The sequence below is a fragment of the Peromyscus leucopus genome, chromosome 20 (assembly GCF_004664715.2).
Source record: "Peromyscus leucopus breed LL Stock chromosome 20, UCI_PerLeu_2.1, whole genome shotgun sequence".
Classification (NCBI taxonomy): Eukaryota; Metazoa; Chordata; class Mammalia; order Rodentia; family Cricetidae; genus Peromyscus; species Peromyscus leucopus.
Window position 1 is genome coordinate 5,185,681 of NC_051080.1, and position 18,124 is coordinate 5,203,804.

Below are 18,124 nucleotides of genomic sequence, written 5' to 3' on the forward strand. Positions count from 1 at the left end.
CGGACTCCAGTTCCCAGGATGCAGAGCAGCGGCCAATCTCCAGGCTCTTTTTCCATTCCTCCCCCCATCCCCCCCCCCCCCATGGCAAAGATTGTCCCCAGCCAAAGCATGGAGTTTCAAGGGTCAACGACGTTAGGGAACAGAATTAAGAAGTGGCCAGGATCCTAGTTTCACCACCCAGAAGGTAAAGGAAGCAGTGCCTGGGCCGCGGCGAAGAAGAAGGGGGGCTTTATTCCCACGTGTCTGCTTGGCGGCCAGCCTGGCGCAGTAGGGGTTAACCTGCGGCGGAGGGATCCCGGAGCGTGTGCGTAGAACTGCAGAGTCACAGCCTTTCCTCCGAGAGGCTGTGCCCCTCCGCCGCCCCGCTCCAACACAAAATAGGGCCTCCTCTTCTCCTTTCTCCCCTTCGTGAGTGGGGTTCCCCAGGCAAAAGGCCCCCCCTGGATCCCGCGCCGGACGCTCCTCGAGTCTCTGCGGCCGCTGCCCAGCTCTCTGGCGAGGAAAGCGCCTCTTCGCAGGAACCACCCTACCGGCCGAGCAGGAGGCGGAGGGGGGGAGGCGGAGCGGCGCCGCGCTGCACTACTTTCCTCTCCGGTTGCAAATGGCTGCCTCGTTCCCCACTTTCCGCTCAGTTTCCTGACCCCCCGGCGCCGGGAGCCGGGGTTGGACCATGCACCTCTAGACCCCCCGCGATCACAGCCTGCCGGGGGTCTAGGGGGTGCTGCGGACCACAGCCGGCCAGGCCGGGGGCGGGGCAGCTCCCGAGGCCAGAGGGGAAGGGAGGCGAGCGCTGGGCCTGGAGCGGCCGGAGGGGAGCGGGCAGAGGGCTCGCACCGCCCGCCCCTTCCTCTTCCTCGCCCACCAACCCTCCTCCCTTCCCCGGGGGGGAGCAGAAGGTGGGGGGCTCGAAGCCGCCGAGGGGGGGGACGCTCGGGGTCGCGGAGCCCGGCGCTGGGTGTGTGTCAGGTTCGGCCCCGCCGGCTCCGCGTCGCCGTAGCTCGCGCGGCCCCGGGGCGCCGGCCGGGCGGGGAGAGGGGTTCGGCGCGGCTGCGAGGGGTTCACGTTCCATCCGGGCCCGGCGCGCGGCGCGGCGCGGCGCGGCATTCCTTCCGGGCTGCTGGGGAGGCGCCTCGACGTTCCATCTGGAGAGCCTCGACGTTCCGCCCGAGCCCGGCGCGGGCGGCCGGGGCGCTGGCCGGGCCCTAGGACTGGAAGGCCGCCCGGCGACGCGGATGCGGAGCCTGCTCGCCCAAGATCAAAGCCACCGGTGCTCTCTTTGTGTCCGCTCGGGATTCGCCGCCCTGGGGCTGTCCATGGAAACCTAAACTGCTGGAACCCGAGGCAGCAGAGAACCCTTCTTGGCTTCTTGCTTTTTTTTTTTTTTTTTTTTTTTTTTTTTCCTTCTTCGGGGGAAAGGGTGGCCACTCCGACCTGGATTTACCGTTCTTGGCCCCCCTAAGCCCCCCCGAGTGGGGGGCGGCTGTGATCGCTCTGGCGGTTGGAGGTCGGGGAGCGGCCCGGGCTCTGGCCATGTTCTCGGATGAAGATTTCTGGATCGCCCTGTGAAGAGGTGAGTGAAGTCCGCCCGGCCTGGGCCCAGAAAGGGTTGGACTGGGGGCACAGCCAGATGGACTATCTTGGCCGGTGCTGGCCTTTAGGTTGGAGAAGGGGGTGCCAGAGCTGGGGAGGGTTCCTTTGGCAGGGTCTGTCAAGGGAACCTGAGCCAGCCGCCAAGGCAGAACTGAGGCCTGGTTTCTTGGGGTGTGCCTCGTTTAAGATTGGGGGTTCGGGGAACTACAGGAGTTTGGGAACATGTCCAGATAGCCTCTCTGCCTGTTTATTTTTGTGTTGAGGGAGTTCGACCAAACTAGTACCCAGGCCCCGATGCCAGCACCAATCCCAGGCTGCTGTCCCCCCCCCCCCAGGGTTCCTTGGGACAGAGCAACCTGGGCCGGGGGTGCCACTGCCAGGTCGGACTTACTGCCAGATTGGACGTTAATGTTGTTCCTACCTAGCCGGGCACCCAAAACAGTCTGGGAAACTCAAGGAGCTCTGGGTCCTTCACTCGGGGAAGGAAGGGTGGGTGGAAACTGGTGTGATGAAGTGGGTGGCTGGGGCAAGGAGGAGGTGGGGTTGGGGCAGCGCTGGCCTTGCTCTTCAACTTTAAACTACCCCTGCCTGGCAAAGTGACCCCAGCCAAGGCCTAGTGGTGTCTTAACCTGCTTGGCCTCCCCTCCCTCTCGGGATGGACATAATCTCCCGGGGATTATAGAGGAGGCCGTTGAGATTTGTTCTCTACGAATGTGGGCTGCAAAAAAAAAAAAAAAAAAAAAAATGGCTTTTGTCTCCTGCTTTCTCTGGGCCTAGTGTAGAGAGTTAGCTGCCCATGAGTCCCCGGCCAATCCTGAAAGCCCCTGCCAGACCTCTACAATGCTTTTCTGGCCCCTGAGTGGTAAATAGTTCTCTGACGCTGTCTCAGCCCTGCAGAATAGGGTGGCTTGTCCCTCTTTGGTGGAGAAATGACTTTATTTGTGCGCTTTTCTGCTGCAAGCCAGTGTTTCCACCCCTGGTAGGAGGTGCTGGAGAGAAGGGGTGTGTATGTGCAGCAGGAAGGGTGCATCATGAACCTCCAGCCTCAGCCTCTGGGCCCTGGGCTGGGACAGCCTCTCACACCTGTCACGTTGCCCAGCAGGGATCTGGCTAGTGCATTTTGCTCCCTCGTTTCACCCCCTCCAAAATACATTTGCTAGATCTCTTTGTGTCCTGTCTCAGAAAGGGGAAAGTAGGGGTCCTGTCCCTGCAGGATTTCTGAGAGGTGGCACAGGGGTGGTGGAGTAAGGGGAGCTGTCTGTCACCTGTGGTCTCTGATTCGGTTGTCTGCTCTCCAGTGACTTCCTCAGGTGGCACTGTACCTTGTTAGCTCTGGCTACCCCCTAGGCTGACCTGTCCCAGGGACAATGTGTTACCATTTGGCTCCTTCCTAGAGGGCTGCCCGAAAATGGGGGTGGGGAGAGGTGTGGTTTGATTCTCTAGCTGGGAACCAGGAAGTCCTGAGTCCCACTGAAGAGCTGTTCACTCAAGGGCCTGCTCCAGCCTTTCACCCCTCCAAGCCTCCATTTCCTCCCTCGCAGAGAAAATGGAGTGAAATCTATTGGTCTAGGGTGAACACAGGAAGGCGAGTGGCGGAGTAAATCTCTGCCTTCTTTCTTGCTGCTTTGGGCCTGTTAGCTGTAAGGCTAAGAGGTGTCAACTCCTAGAACTGAGGAAGCCTGGCCCAGGTACTAGCCTAGTTTCGATCCAGGGAAACCCCCCTTGGGATATATGTGTGTGTCTGTGTTTACTGGCTGTGAATGATGGGCCGGGGGAACCTTTTGCCTTTAGTTGTTTAAATGCCTCGAGGGAATTGATTGCTGTGGCACTTGGTGTTTCAGTAAAGATGCTGGGCTGCAGGCTTCTTGGAGATGCTCCTGGGTTCTTATGGTACAGAGAAAGGACAGTTGGCTCTTGGCTGTTCAGTCTTCCATAGCTCCATGAGTGGGACTCTTACTTTGGAGGGCATTGCTACTCTGTTCCTCAAGGCTAGATGAAGAAGGTAGTTTCTGTACCTTCTTGGGCAGTGCTAGCTTTACCAGCCTGAGAAGGCTGTGCTTGGGGGAGGGCAGAGGAATTTGTCCCTCTGGCCTTGTGTGGGGCGGGCCTCCTCCTACCCACTCTATTATCACTGTCGCTTCCCATTTGTCGCTGTTGGTGGCTCCCTCGGCCTCAACTCTGAGAACAAAGTTGGTGGAGGATCCGTAAGGAAAAAAATGGCGAGATGGGAACATTTAGAGAACTTTGAAGTCCTCTTGGACCTTTGGTGTGACCGTTGAGTAGGGAAAGGGGCCTGGCTTGAGTCTTGACCTTCAGTTCCCACTTCCCACAGGTGGCTTGCACGGGCCTCTTGAAGTTCAGAGCACTTTTCTGTGAGCTGGCCAGATAAGCATCCTGCTTTCTTTTAAACGGACTGTTGTGTGTAAGGTTTGGGAAAGAGGTGATTTGGGAATGGAGGTCATGGGTGTCAGGTGAGCCCTTGAGTCCCCTACCCCGGAGGGGCTGAGTGTTAGGAGGAAGGAGAGTAACCCCCTTTACTTTGACACGGCATTTGGAAATGAAATTGTGGACTTAGGAATATCGATAGCGCGTTACCGGGGAATTGATTTCTGATCTGGGGCACTGAATGTTTCCCTTGTTATTCAGCCCCAAGTGCTTGACTGGGATGTTTGCTGTCCGGTTTTAGAGGACAGGATTATCTGTACCCAGGTTGGTGTCATCACTGGCTGGATGGAGGAGAGGAAAAGATGGGAGATGAACTTCTCAGACTTTCATTATTTTACAGTTCTTTTTCTGGGATTCTCCACACCTCACCAGCATCTTCTTTAGATGCACTAGACTCGGATTAAGAAAAGGGCCACCCTCCTCCCTAACAGCTGTAGGCACTTAGCCTTTCAACCTTCTTATGCAGGGTTCCTTTCCGAGTCATAATCTTGGTGATTCTTGTCTGTTTAAACATTTTAACTGTGTAGCTCTGACTAGCCTAGAGCTCTCTGTGTAGACCAGGCTGGCCTCTAACTTGCAGTGATCCCTCTGCTTCTGTCTCCCAAGAAATGGCATTGTTGTATATGCCACCAGGCCTGGCACCTCTGTAATTCTTACTCCTGACTCCTTTCAGTCTTTGTATACTACTTACTATACTGTCTTGGAGGGCAAGGAAAATTTACCCATGTTCTGTGGGTCTTAACCTTTTCACATGTAGACTTGTGTATTTCATTGGGTTTTGATATATGCTGGACTCTACGAGAGGGGAGAGAGGGACCGTTAACTCTGTGAGTATTTGGAAACCCTGATTGACTTAAGAGGAAGGAAACTATTCTGCTCTGTTATGTCCTGCCCCGTTTAGCCCTCCTCCAAGTGGCAATGTGCTTCCTGAGACTACAACTCCCAGCATGCTTAGCCCCAGGCCTGCTTACACATGCTCAGTAACTCTTAAGGCCCACTTCTGTTAACTACTAGGAGCATCTAAGGAAGAAGGGCAGTTGGCGTTGCTAAGGGCAACAACCTGAGGCCTTCATGCTAGGTGAGACCCAGGGCTCATTTAGGCCTGGGGCCAGTGGTGGTCCTGAGTTTTCATGCCTGGCAATTGAGGGCTCCGTCTGTTGTGTTTGGGATGTCCTTGTTGAAAGCAGTGGAGATCTATTCATAGCTAGCCTTTAGTTTAGTACTGTGTTGAATCTCTTGCAAGACCCTAGGACTCTGCCTTTTGAGAGAGGGATTTTGGCATGACTGAGACTTCTGGGTCATGATTAACCAGTGGGTTGCTACTTTCAGGACTATAGGGTGGTAGCTGACCAGAGACCCAAGGATAAAGGCCAGGGAGTAGGGCCCAGGAGTTAAGATGAGACAATGGAGTGTACTAAATGTAACTGGATGTATTTTGAGTTTAATTTGATTGCTCTAGGGATTGTTACAGAGGAGGGTGGAAGTGGGGGAGTGGAATAGATACTTTGAGAATCCAGGTTGAGAGAAGGAGGTATGTAAACATGAGGTATGGAAAGAACTGGAATAAGACTTAGAATGATTTTATTTGTCATTGCTATAGAGGTTTGTAGACAAGGTTTGTCTCTGATGTCTAAAGGATTTCATTACCATTAGCTGACTTCTTATAATGGGAAAAAGGCTCATTGGAGAAGTTTTCTGGATATACAAGTATCTTTTGGCACCAACAGGTCTCCCCGAGAGGGCCCTGCCCAGTCGGAGAGAGGGATGGACAGCCAGAAGCCGCCTGGTGAAGATAAAGATTCAGAACCGGCAGGTGAGTAGGATAAATTCTGAGTTTGCTGACAGCGTTTGGCTCCTCATGGTAGCCCTTTATTTCTGGTCCTGGCACAAGTCCTGGCTAAGTCTGTAATAGACAGGTAATTGAAGAACTTTGTTCTTTGAGACAAAAGTTTAAATGCCATCTCTGTGAGATGCTGAGGTTTTAGATAATTTCATGTATCTGATGAGTGAACTTAGTAATCTAAGTCAGGCTGACACATAATCTTCTGTCTGTTTATTCAGCTGATGGACCTGCAGCCTCTGAGGAGCCAGGTGCCACTGAGCCAGACCTTCCTAACCTGTGTGTTGGGGAGGTCTCTGTCCCCAGTTCTGGAAGTCCCAGGCTTCAGAAGCCTCCTCATGACTGCAGGTAACTTGTTTGTGGAAAACAGGACTTTCTGAACACATAAAGATTTGGTTGGAGGGTCCAGGGCTTTGCAGAAGAGGATGTAGGGGAATGAAACGAGTAAGATGCATGAGTGTGCCAGTCCTGGGGTTCTCAGAGGCTGGCACAGTGCTGATGTTTGTGTGTCCACAGTGGGGGTCCAGCACGGCGTTGTGCTCTCTGTAACTGCGGAGAGCCCAGCCTGCACGGGCAGAGGGAGCTACAACGCTTTGAATTGCCATTTGACTGGCCCCGGTCCCCAGTGGTACCCTCTGGGGGGAACCCGGGGCCCTGTGAAGCAGTGCCGCCCAGTGAGGACCTATCACAGATTGGTTTCCCCGAGGGCCTTACACCTGCCCACCTAGGAGAACCTGGAGGTAAGTGAGAGAGGTGGGTTAGGGAGCGGGGTGGAGACTGGGCAGCCTTGAGCTACTGGTTGCTGTGTTAATTTGTTCCTCACTGTTGACTTCTTCCTACCTGTGAAGGGCACTGCTGGGTACATCACTGGTGTGCTGTGTGGTCAGCAGGTGTATGGGGGCAGGATGGCCCGGAACTACGTGGTGTGGACAAGGCCATCTTCTCAGGGATCTCACAGGTAGGGCTGAGGTCAGGATCGATCGCGTAGGTGAAGGCAGGGCTGGTGGACTTGTGAGAGTCAGGGCAGAGTGGGCCACATTGAGGACGGACGGACAGACGGACGGGCGGGCGAGCGAGTTAGTGGCTCAGCTTCCTCCAGAGAGAGGCGGCTGGCTCTGAGGCTTCTCTTCACCCCCACAGCGCTGCTCGCACTGCACCAGGTTCGGTGCCTCCGTTCCTTGCCGCTCGCCGGGATGTCCACGGCTTTACCACTTTCCCTGTGCGACTGCCAGTGGCTCCTTCTTATCCATGACCACACTGCAGCTGCTCTGCCCGGACCACAGAGAGAGGGCTGCACACTTGGGTGAGAAGTCCTAGTCTGGATAGAGAGCAGGCGAAGGGCCAGCGTGCCGTGGATCTGGTTACTCTACCAGGCATTCTTCAAAGTCTGAAATGGCAGAGTCCTGTCCCAGTCAGATAGATGGAGACTTGGTGTGTACAGGGGCTTTGCCTGTAGTTATTAACTCTGCTGTCTGCAGTGCCTAGAACAGTCCCTGCGTGTATTTGATCGGCACTTGGTAGCCTCTTTCTCCTGTGTCCATGAAGTGCCTGGTAGCCTCTTTCTCCTGTGTCCATGAAGTGCCTGGTAGCTCTCCATGACTGAGTTCCGTCGTGTGAGCATCCCACAGCTGACCTGCACTCCCTTCCTCCCTGCTGCAGAGGAGGCTCGCTGTGCAGTGTGTGAGGGGCCGGGGGAGCTGTGCGACCTCTTCTTCTGTACCAGCTGTGGGCATCACTATCATGGAGCCTGTCTGGACACTGCTCTGACTGCCCGCAAGCGTGCCGGCTGGCAGTGCCCTGAATGCAAAGAGTGCCAAGCCTGCAGGTAAGGGTGTGAGGGCTGAAGTGTGGCCACATGCAAAGTGGGAGCAGAAGGTGATGTGAGAAAGGATCCCATAATGTGTCCTGTACCCCTCAGGAAACCTGGGAATGATTCTAAGATGTTGGTCTGTGAGACCTGTGACAAGGGACATCATACTTTCTGCTTAAAGCCACCCATAGAGGAACTGCCTGCTCACTCCTGGAAATGTACGGTGAGTGTCCTCTGATGCCACCTCCCTCGGGAGCTCCAGAGTTGCCTGCACTCGGCAGCCGTGTGTACGGTCTCCGCCCCACACTGTGCTGTGACTCGTGCCCGTCTCCCCCGCTTGCTTCCCCTAGACATGCCGAGTATGCCGGGGCTGTGGGGCAGGCTCCGCAGAACTGAGTCCGAACTCTGAGTGGTTTGAGAACTATTCGCTCTGTCACCGCTGTCACAAAGCCCGGGGAAGTCCGCCCGTCGTCCCTGTGGCTGAGCAGCGCCCACCTGTCTGTAGCAGGTGAGTGGCCTAGACTGAGGGTGGGGTGGGCTGTCAGAAGGGGCCGTGTGAAAAGGGGACAGTCAGCAGTGCGGTCCCCAGGCTTGTGCCTCGCCCCAGGACGCTCTCTAGGAGTTGTTAGCTGGTGAGAGCCACAGTGCCTGCTCCCTGTGCCCTCTGCAGATTTTCACCCCCAGAGCCTGGCGATGCCCCCGCCGATGAGCCCGATGCTCTGTACGTTGCATGCCAAGGGCAGCCAAAGGGTGGGCACGTGACCTCTATGCAACCCAAGGAACCGGGGCCCCTGCAGCGGGAAGCCAAACCACCAGGTGAGGAGGGTTTAAAGGTCCCTGAAATTAATCTTTTGTTCTGTGGCAAGAGACAGTTTTTGCTTTGCCTCAGACCCTGCACTTTTTGTGGAGTCAGATCTGAGCTAGGTAGGAATAGCGTATGTCGTGTCTACAGGGAGAGCAGGGACCCAACTTGAAGCCCAGCTGGAGGCTCCCCTAAAGGAGGAGATGCCACTGCTGCCCCCGCCTGAGGAGTCGCCCCTGTCCCCGCCACCCGAGGAGTCACCTACATCTCCACCGCCCGAGGCCTCACGCCTGTCCCCGCCACCTGAGGAGTCACCTGAATCTATGCTACCTGAGACATCACGCCTGTCCCCACCGACTGAGGAGTCGCCCCTGTCTCCCCCACCTGAGGAGTCTCCTTTGTCTCCCCCACCTGAGGCCTCACCTTTTTCTCCACTGGAGGAGTCACCCCCATCTCCTGCGCTAGAGACGCCCCTGTCCCCACCGCCTGAAGCCTCACCCCGGTCTCCACCATTTGAGGAATCTCCTCTGTCCCCTCCACCCGAGGAATTGCCCACTTCCCCGCCACCTGAAGCTTCTCGCCTCTCGCCGCCACCTGAGGAGTCACCCATGTCCCCTCCACCCGAAGAGTCACCCATGTCCCCTCCACCCGAGGCATCTCGTCTGTTCCCGCCATTTGAAGAGTCTCCTCTGTCCCCTCCACCTGAAGAGTCGCCTCTGTCCCCACCTCCGGAGGCATCACGCCTGTCCCCACCCCCTGAGGACTCACCCATGTCTCCCCCACCTGAAGACTCACCGATGTCCCCTCCACCTGAAGTATCACGCTTCTCCCCCCTGCCCGTCCTGTCACACTTATCCCCCCTGCCTGAGGTGTCACGGCTGTCCCCACCACCTGAGGAATCTCCCCTGTCCCCTCCCCCTGAGGACTCTCCCACCTCACCTCCACCTGAGGCTTCACGACTGTCCCCTCCCCCTGAGGACTCACCGGCCTCACCACCACCAGAGGACTCCCTCATGTCCCTGCCGCTGGAAGAGTCGCCGTTGTCGCCACGGCCTGAGGAACCGAGACTCTGCCCTCAGCCCGAAGAACCATACTTGTCTCCTCAGCCCGAGGAGCCCCAACTCTGTCCCCAGCCCGAGGAGCTGCCCCTGTCTCCACAGTCTGAGGAGCCATGCCTGTCCCCTGTGCTTCAGGAACCACATCTGTCCCCTGTGCTTCAGGAACCACATCTGTCCCCTGTGCTTCGGGAACCACATCTGTCCCCTCAACCTGAGGAACCACATCTGTCCCCTCAGCCTGAGGAACCACGCCTGTCCCCCCAGCCTGAGGAACCACGCCTGTCCCCCCAGCCTGAGGAACCACACCTGTCCCCTCAGCCTGAGGAACCGCGCCTGTCTCCCCAATCTGAGGAGCCATGCCTGTCCCCCAAGCCTGAGGAACCGCGCCTGTCTCCCATGCCTGAGGAGCCATGCCTGTCCCCCCAGCCTGAGGAACCGCGCCTGTCTCCCCAATCTGAGGAGCCATGCCTGTCCCCCAAGCCTGAGGAACCGCGCCTGTCTCCCATGCCTGAGGAGCCATGCCTGTCCCCCCAGCCTGAGGAACTGTACCAGTCTCCTCGGCCTGAAGAACCTCCTGAGGAGCCAAGCCAGTGCCCTGCTCCTGAGGAGTTGCCCTTGTTTCCCCCAGCTGGGGAGCCACCTTTATCCCCCATGCTTGGGGAGCCAGCCCTGACTGAGCCTGGGGACCAACCTCTGTCCCCACTTCCTGAGGAGCTGCCCTTGTCCCTCTCGGGGGAGCCAGCCTTGTCACCTCAGCTGATGCCACCAGGTAAGGAGCTGTTCATGTCCCCTCTCGGGCCAGTCTTAACCCTTTGTGGCACATCTAATCTAAGAGCCTCTCTTTTTCTCTTGTCCCTCAGATCCTCTTCCTCCTCCGCTCTCACCCATTCTCCCAGCTGCGGCTCCTCCAGCCTTGTCTCCTTTGGGGGAGTTAGAGTACCCCTTTGGTGCCAAAGGGGACAGTGGCCCTGAGTCACCATTGGCTGCCCCCATTCTAGAGACGCCTATCAGCCCTCCACCAGAAGCTAACTGCACTGACCCTGAGCCCGTACCCCCAATGATCCTCCCGCCATCTCCAGGCTCCCCAATGGGACCTGCTTCTCCTCTCCTCATGGACCCCCTCCCTCCACCTTGTTCTCCACTCCTCCAGCCTTCCTTGCCTCCTCCAGCCTCTCCTCCCCGATGTTCACCTCCCGCTCTGCCACTGTCCGTCCCCTCCCCACTGAGTCCTGTGCAGAAGGCAGTGGATGTCTCAGATGACGCTGAGCTGCATGAGATGGAGACTGAGAGAGGTCCAGAACCTGAGTGCCCAGCCTTGGAACCCAGAGCCACCAGCCCTCTGCCATCCCCTATGGGGGACCTTTCTTGCCCTGCCCCCAGCCCCGCCCCTGCCCTGGATGACTTCTCTGGCTTGGAAGAAGACACAGCCCCTCTAGATGGGACCGACGCTAACACTTCACAGTCACAGACTGGACAGACCCCTGGCAGTTTGGCTAGTGAACTTAAAGGTTCTCCTGTGCTCCTGGACCCTGAGGAGCTGACCGCTGTGACCCCTATGGAGGTCTATGGCCCGGACTGCAAGCAGGCAGGACAGGGCTCACCCTGTGAAGAGCAGGAGGAGCCCGGTGCACCAGTGGCCGCCACGCCACCCACTCTCATCAAATCGGACATTGTTAATGAGATCTCTAATCTGAGCCAGGGCGATGCCAGTGCCAGTTTTCCCGGTTCAGAGCCCCTGCTGGGCTCTCCTGACCCCGAGGGGGGCGGCTCCTTGTCCATGGAGCTGGGCGTGTCTACAGATGTTAGTCCCGCCCGAGACGAGGGCTCCCTGCGCCTCTGCACCGACTCACTGCCAGAGACTGATGACTCACTGCTGTGTGACGCTGGGACAACTGTCAGTGGGGGCAAAGCGGAGGGCGACAAAGGACGGCGGCGCAGCTCCCCGGCCCGGTCCCGGATCAAGCAGGTAAGAGGCTCCGCAGCCGCTGGACGCCAGTCACAGCCCTGGCTGCCTTTGCACCTGACTTTCTGCAGTCTGGATTCACACGGAGATCTTTTAGTCCAGCTTTGCCTAGCGGACTCCTGTGCATAGAGGAGGAAATGATTTACCCGGGTCCGCGGTCTCTCAGAAATAGAATTGGGACCCAAAGCTTGGTCCTCTCAAGTTGTCTTGGTTAATGTTTTTGTCCTTATCCCATGTTCTCCATTCTTGGAAGTGGGGATTGACTGGTCACTACTTGCTGCTGTTTGGACACTTGGCTTTTTCCCTGTCCTCTAAGTGGGACCTCTAGCTCTTTTTTTCCCCCTCCTTAAAGCTGTTACGCTCTCCTGGTCGTCTTTCTTCCTCCAAGCCTGTGGGCCCAACATGCTTGGCCCTGCAACGTCCTCTTCCCTCACTTAGGGTCGAAGCAGTAGTTTCCCAGGAAGACGCCGGCCTCGTGGAGGAGCACATGGCGGACGAGGGCGAGGACGGGCTCGACTGAAGTCCACCACTTCTTCCGTCGAGACCCTGGTAGTAAGAACAGGCTTTGCAACCCCCCCCCCCCCATGGTTCACATATCGCTTCAGAGTTAAGCACGCTTAAAATCCTGTCTGCCCTTTGCCTACTAGTCCAGGGCTTGACGACTTGGCCCTGAGGGTTCTTGAACTTGCTGTTGGGCCCCAGCTGGGAAATTGGAGTGTCGCTGGTTACTTGACAAGGCCTTCATGTTAGCCAGGAGTTCACACCTCTTTCCTGGGTCTGGGGGAGAGGATGGCTGAGCTGGGGCAGGCCTCTCTTCTTCACTTTCTGCGACTTTCTCCTTATGAAGGTGGCTGATATTGATAGTTCTCCTAGCAAGGAGGAGGAGGAGGAAGATGACGACACCATGCAGAATACGGTGGTTCTCTTCTCCAACACGGACAAGTTTGTTCTGATGCAGGTACCGCCCTGAACTGGGATGACCCAGCTTTGGCAGGGAGAGTGGGCACGCAGAGCTCGCTCTGTGTGTGTGTGTGTGTGTGTGTGTGGACTTACTTTGCTGAGAGGGTGGATGGGAAAAACCAGGGACCCACTTTGCTTCCTGGGATACTGAGCTAATGAGGACGTGGATGGCGAATGCCCGAATAGTGAAAAGGGCAGGGATGTAGTCCAGGGAGCCATGTTTATGTTGTCTCTTAAATAAATCATCTGGAAACTGCTGTGTCTTTTGTCACATGCAACTCTTACCAGACAGATCTTTACCCTGGCTTGTCTTCCTGTGACTTCTTATATTTACTGATGCTGGACTGTATTTCTGGCTACTTGACCAGGCCAGGAGGGGCATCCTAGGGAGGTGCATCTTTTGTGAGTTGAGTGGGAGATGCAAGGGTCCCCTGGTGACCTAGTAAGTGTCTTAATACTGTGACATGGGCTTTTGATTACTTTCCTAGTCTTTGGCTGGGACCTGGGATAGCAAAGAGACTTACTTGCAGGGCTAGATAGATGATTTAGTAATGCTTGCTCTGCGTTCCAGAGGACCTGAGTTCAAGCCCCAGTGTTTATTAAAAGCTGGACATGGCCATACGTGCCTGTAACCTCAAGCGTTAATGGGGAGGAGACAGGTGGGTCCCAGGAGCTTGTTGGCCAGCCAGCTTAGTGGGATTGTGAGCTTCAGGTTTGTTGAGAGACCATTTAAAAAAAAAAAAAAAAAAAAAAAAAGGCTGTGGCTGTAAAGTAATAGAAGAAACCCTTGACTTCATCCATATTACCCTCACGCCCATACAGAGAGAGACAGATACGGAGGCAGGGGCAGAGGCATGCTCATGCTTGGACGTTGGGGTTTCTGTGTTTCCACAGGACATGTGTGTGGTGTGCGGCAGCTTTGGCCGGGGTGCCGAGGGCCACCTCCTGGCCTGTTCCCAGTGTTCCCAGTGCTACCACCCTTACTGTGTCAACAGCAAGGTGAGTTCAGGGCCCCAGATGTACGGGCTCCAGTCAGGGTCAGTCCTGTTACCTGGTCCCCATTTTTGCCACACTGTTTTTACTATTTTATGACATTTATCTGGGGGCGGGTGAGCGGGTGGGCGGGGAGGGCATGTGTCAGGGTGTAATTGTTGAGGTCAGAGGACAACTTGTGGCGTCATCTCTTTCTTTCCACCACGTTGATCCCAGAGATCAAACTGAGGTCATCAGACTTGGTGGCAAGGGCCTGTATCTGCTGAACCACCTCATTGGCCTGACACACCATGTCTTAAGTGGCTGTGGGTCTTGGAAGTCCCTGATTACTTGTCAGTGCCGTCACACTTGGAGAAAAGTGCCTGGGAATTCAGGGTGAACTTTGTAATTTCTTTGCATAGACAAAACTTGCTGGTGGAATTCAGCCCATTGTGTAAACGCTGACAACTTTGCTGGTAGCATGGTATATGGTGAGGAGCGGAGGCGTATGCCTTTAGTCCCAGCCAGAGGCAGGCTGATCTTTTGTGAGTTTCAGATCAGCTTGGTCTATATAGTGAGCTCCAGGACAGCCAGAGCTATATAGTTGAGACCCTGTTTCAACAAAACCATAGTATAGTCTGGAAGTAGATCATAGAATCAAAAGCGTAACTGCACATCCACAGATAGATAGCAATTCTTTAACCTGAGGCATAATTGATCCTTTGGAGTTTTTCCAAAACTATTACTTTATTAATTAATCCACTGCTAACGTTTACTAGCTTGTATTAGTAATGGGTTCTAAAAGGTCAAGAAAAGCTGAGGGAAATGAACCTTGATCTGTCATCGGTTTGGGGGGGCTGCTTAGTAAAGGATGTATAATTCATTCTCAAAGTGGGGCTGTGACTAGGTGAGGTGGTTCTCTGTTCGGCAGAGATCCTGGGAGCCTCTGGAGACTCACCTTTGGGGGCAAAGAGTGCTCTGTACAAATCTCTCTGCTTAGAGGTCTGGCCTTCAGCCATATAAACCCTGTGCCTCCCCCCGCCCCCAACACACCTGAGGCATCTCTCTCTGTACCAGATCACCAAGGTGATGCTGCTAAAAGGCTGGCGTTGTGTGGAGTGTATTGTGTGCGAGGTTTGCGGCCAGGCCTCTGACCCTTCGCGCCTGCTGCTCTGTGATGACTGTGACATTAGCTACCATACGTACTGCCTGGACCCTCCACTGCTCACTGTGCCCAAGGGTGGCTGGAAATGCAAGTGGTAAGGAGCCTGGGAGTCTTTCAAGGGTCTGACAGGAGGTGGTGAATGGGCCTGAGATACAGTTAGAATAGATACAGTGTTGAATGGGTGATAACCTGTGTTCAGGAAACCAGCTTGCTGATTTGGCTCTCAATGGGAGGACCTCCGGGAACCCGGGTTAGGTGCTGAAGGTCCTTCTGCCTCTCGTAGGTGTGTGTCCTGTATGCAGTGTGGGGCCGCCTCCCCTGGCTTCCACTGTGAGTGGCAGAATAGTTACACGCATTGCGGGCCCTGTGCCAGCCTGGTGACTTGTCCTATCTGCCATGCCCCCTATGTGGAGGAAGACCTGCTAATCCAGTGTCGCCACTGTGAACGGTGAGAGCATCCCTTCCTCCTCAGTCTGCTCCGTGTGCTGGTGTCGGCGGCCTTTGCCTGTGCTCATCCCCGTCTCCCTCCCCCCAGGTGGATGCATGCTGGCTGTGAGAGTCTCTTCACAGAGGATGAAGTGGAGCAAGCTGCCGATGAAGGCTTTGACTGTGTTTCCTGTCAGCCCTATGTGGTGAAGCCCGTGGGTGAGTGTCGGCAGGCGCGGAAGAAGCCAAGAGGACGCATGTCTCTTGCTTTGGGACAGTGCCCTAAGCTGCCTGTGGTTTGTCCTTCTCACAGCGCCAGTTGCCCCACCGGAGTTGGTACCAGTGAAGGTAAAAGAGCCAGGTAAGTCCCAGAGATTCTGAATACCCAAACCAGCTAAGACATCTCCTCTGCTCCATCCTCAGGGTAAATGGCCCACGCCTAAGGCCACTTACCAAGTTAGCGGCCAAGTTATGGTTAGAACCAAAGCTTCCCTATCTCCAGATGTGGTCATTTTGCCAGGCAAGTCAGCTTCTCTACTGAGAGAATTTCATTCAAGAGAGCACACCTTTCTTCTTACAGGGGGACAGGGTCATCTCTTCTGCCACAATGTGGGCGCCACCCTTGCAGTCTAGGGTGCTGTGTGCTGGAGTTCAGCAAGTAGAGTCCTTCCTGTCCCCGACAGCTTGAGATTTCATTTGGTGAAGCTGTGGTTAATAGATTCTGGACACAGCTAGGCTTCCGCACTAACGGACTCATGTCAGGACCCCTCAGTCGCTGTCCCCAGCCCTTGGGGTCTGACAGGGCCTCTCTGTCACTGCTTATGTCTCAGCTGGGGACAGGGGTTGAAACTTGGCGTTTTGGTTTCCCTGGGCCTCCGTCCAGGGGTCATATGTTCTTCCCTGTTGTCCAGAGCCCCAGTTCTTTCGCTTCGAGGGTGTGTGGCTGACAGAAACGGGCATGGCGGTGCTGCGTAACCTGACCATGTCACCACTACACAAGCGGCGTCAGCGGCGAGGACGGCTAGGCCTCCCAGGCGAGGCAGGGCTGGAGGGCCCTGAGCCCTCAGATGCCCTTGGCCCTGAGGACAAGAAGGATGGGGACCTGGACACTGACGAGCTGCTCAAGGGTGAAGGTTGGGCTGGGGAATCTCAGAGAAGGCAGCTAGTGGGAGACGCCCAGGCCATTGGAGTTGGGATGCTGGGTAGAGGGCTCCACCGCCACCGCCGGCCTCCAGCACTGTTGGTCTGGCCCAGGTGGCACCGTGACAGGTTGGGTTCCCTCATACAGGATGACAAGGATTCAAGGGCCCTCTCCTCTGACCTGCCCCTGCCTCTTGTGTTCGGTGCAGGTGGGGTGGAGCACATGGAGTGTGAGGTTAAACTGGAAGGTCCTGCCAGCCCTGACGTAGAACCTGGCAGAGAGGAGACAGAGGAGAGCAAAAAACGCAAGCGCAAACCCTATCGGCCGGGTAAGGCCCCGGAGTGGGGTTGTGGGTAGTAAGACACCACTCACCAGGTCTCCATTGGCTTCTCCTTCCTAATTGTGATTTCTCCCAGGCATTGGCGGTTTCATGGTACGACAGCGGAAAACTCACGCACGTGTGAAAAGGGGGCCTGCCGCACAGGCGGAGGTGTTGAGTGGGGATGGGCAGCCCGACGAGGGTGAGACGGGTGAGGGCACCGATGGGTCCGGGAAGAAGGTGGGCTCACAGCACATGGGGCAGTGCCAGCGAGGCAGGGTGTGGATTTTCTTCAAGGGAAGAGGGGGTGGAGGGTCTGACTGGCTGGGGAAGGAGTAGGGCGGGAGGGTCTCCCTCCAGAGGTGACTGGCATGCCTGGTATCCACAGAAAGTCTGAGCCCCTCTCTTTCGTCCGCAGTGATGCCCCCTGAGCTGCCTACCGAGGGCTCTGTCGAGCCAAGCCTTGCTGAGGGGGACGAGAAGAAGAAGCAGCAGCGGAGAGGGCGCCGAAAGAGCAAGCTGGAGGACATGTTCCCTGCTTATTTGCAGGCAGGTTTCAGACTCCCCACGCCAGGCGAGGGGAGGGTCTGCGCCCACAGGGCATCGAGAAACCATTTCTCTCGACTCCTCCCGCCTGCAGGAAGCCTTCTTTGGGAAGGAACTGCTGGACCTGAGTCGGAAGACCCTTTTCGCAGTTGGGGTGGGCCGGCCAAGCTTCGGATTGGGAACTCAGAAGCCCCGGGGGGATGGAGGTCCAGAGAGGAAGGAGCTCACTGCCTTGCACAAAGGTCAGTTGATGGAGAGGACATGTTCTGGGGTGTTTAGCCTACCTTTCTGCCACGTTGTAGTTGGCAGAGGTGTCTGGGGGAGGGCTGGTCAACCAAGGGTGGGTCAAGGACCCATTGTGGGCGTCAGGTGTCACTCCCCTCTGATTGGAGTGGAACTGTTGCTCATAGGAGACGATGGTCCTGATGTTGCAGATGAAGAGTCCCGTGGTCCTGAGGGCATGGCTGATCTACCAGGTGAGCTCCTGAACACTGCCAGAGCCAGAGCCTGGACACTGTTCCATGCCTCTGTGGTTCGTATTGGCCTGTGTGGTACCTCTATACCTCCGTGACTGGTGGTCTTCCTCTGGAAGTTGCAGGGCTTGAGGATGGGGGTGTAAAGGCATCGCCAGTGCCCAGTGACCCTGAGAAGCCGGGTACCCCAGGTGAAGGAATGCTTAGCTCCGACTTAGACAAGATTCCCACAGAAGGTAAGGCTTGTGTACAAGAGTCCTCCGTGGGAAAAGAAGGTCCTGTCTGTGGAACTGCCCTGACCGCTCTGGTGGCAGAGTCCTGCTTGCCCTCCTTGGCCATGACCATCTGTAGCTCTGTGGTGTCATATGAACCTCATACTCAGCACTGTGTCCTTTTCCCACAGAACTGCCCAAGATGGAGTCCAAGGACCTGCAGCAGCTCTTTAAGGATGTGCTGGGTTCAGAAAGAGAGCAGCATCTGGGTTGTGGAACTCCTGGCCTAGAAGGCAGCCGCACACCACTGCAGAGGCCCTTTCTCCAAGGTGCTTAGGACAGGGGGCTGGTGCCAAGTCGCCAAGCCAGCCTTGTGCCTGAGTGGCTGATGCTCGCTCCTTT

General features: G+C 56.2%; 1 protein-coding gene across 6 annotated transcripts in view; it reads left to right on the forward strand.

The window, feature by feature from the left end:
* The first annotated feature begins 1,429 nt into the window (after nt 1–1,429).
* Nucleotides 1,430–18,124, forward strand: part of Kmt2d (lysine methyltransferase 2D) — a 39,502-nt gene continuing 22,807 nt past the window's right edge. Inside the window, exons 1-27 of one of the 6 annotated variants that reach the window (XM_028891943.2) lie at nt 1,430–1,570; nt 5,763–5,848; nt 6,097–6,223; nt 6,392–6,615; nt 6,724–6,833; nt 7,016–7,178; nt 7,535–7,700; nt 7,794–7,908; nt 8,036–8,193; nt 8,356–8,501; nt 8,638–10,314; nt 10,406–11,511; nt 11,947–12,060; nt 12,356–12,466; nt 13,363–13,467; nt 14,518–14,699; nt 14,889–15,053; nt 15,141–15,250; nt 15,345–15,392; nt 15,943–16,164; nt 16,381–16,500; nt 16,589–16,702; nt 16,910–17,040; nt 17,132–17,279; nt 17,448–17,513; nt 17,636–17,746; nt 17,914–18,051. In XM_028891943.2, coding sequence (XP_028747776.1) covers nt 5,800–5,848; nt 6,097–6,223; nt 6,392–6,615; nt 6,724–6,833; nt 7,016–7,178; nt 7,535–7,700; nt 7,794–7,908; nt 8,036–8,193; nt 8,356–8,501; nt 8,638–10,314; nt 10,406–11,511; nt 11,947–12,060; nt 12,356–12,466; nt 13,363–13,467; nt 14,518–14,699; nt 14,889–15,053; nt 15,141–15,250; nt 15,345–15,392; nt 15,943–16,164; nt 16,381–16,500; nt 16,589–16,702; nt 16,910–17,040; nt 17,132–17,279; nt 17,448–17,513; nt 17,636–17,746; nt 17,914–18,051 — 5,926 coding nt within the window. In that variant the 5' untranslated portion in view covers nt 1,430–1,570; nt 5,763–5,799. The remainder of the gene's footprint in view (nt 1,571–5,762; nt 5,849–6,096; nt 6,224–6,391; nt 6,616–6,723; nt 6,834–7,015; nt 7,179–7,534; nt 7,701–7,793; nt 7,909–8,035; nt 8,194–8,355; nt 8,502–8,637; nt 10,315–10,405; nt 11,512–11,946; nt 12,061–12,355; nt 12,467–13,362; nt 13,468–14,517; nt 14,700–14,888; nt 15,054–15,140; nt 15,251–15,344; nt 15,393–15,942; nt 16,165–16,380; nt 16,501–16,588; nt 16,703–16,909; nt 17,041–17,131; nt 17,280–17,447; nt 17,514–17,635; nt 17,747–17,913; nt 18,052–18,124) is intronic. The other 5 variants (XM_028891946.2, XM_028891945.2, XM_028891944.2 and 2 more) reach the window with 5 other exon arrangements.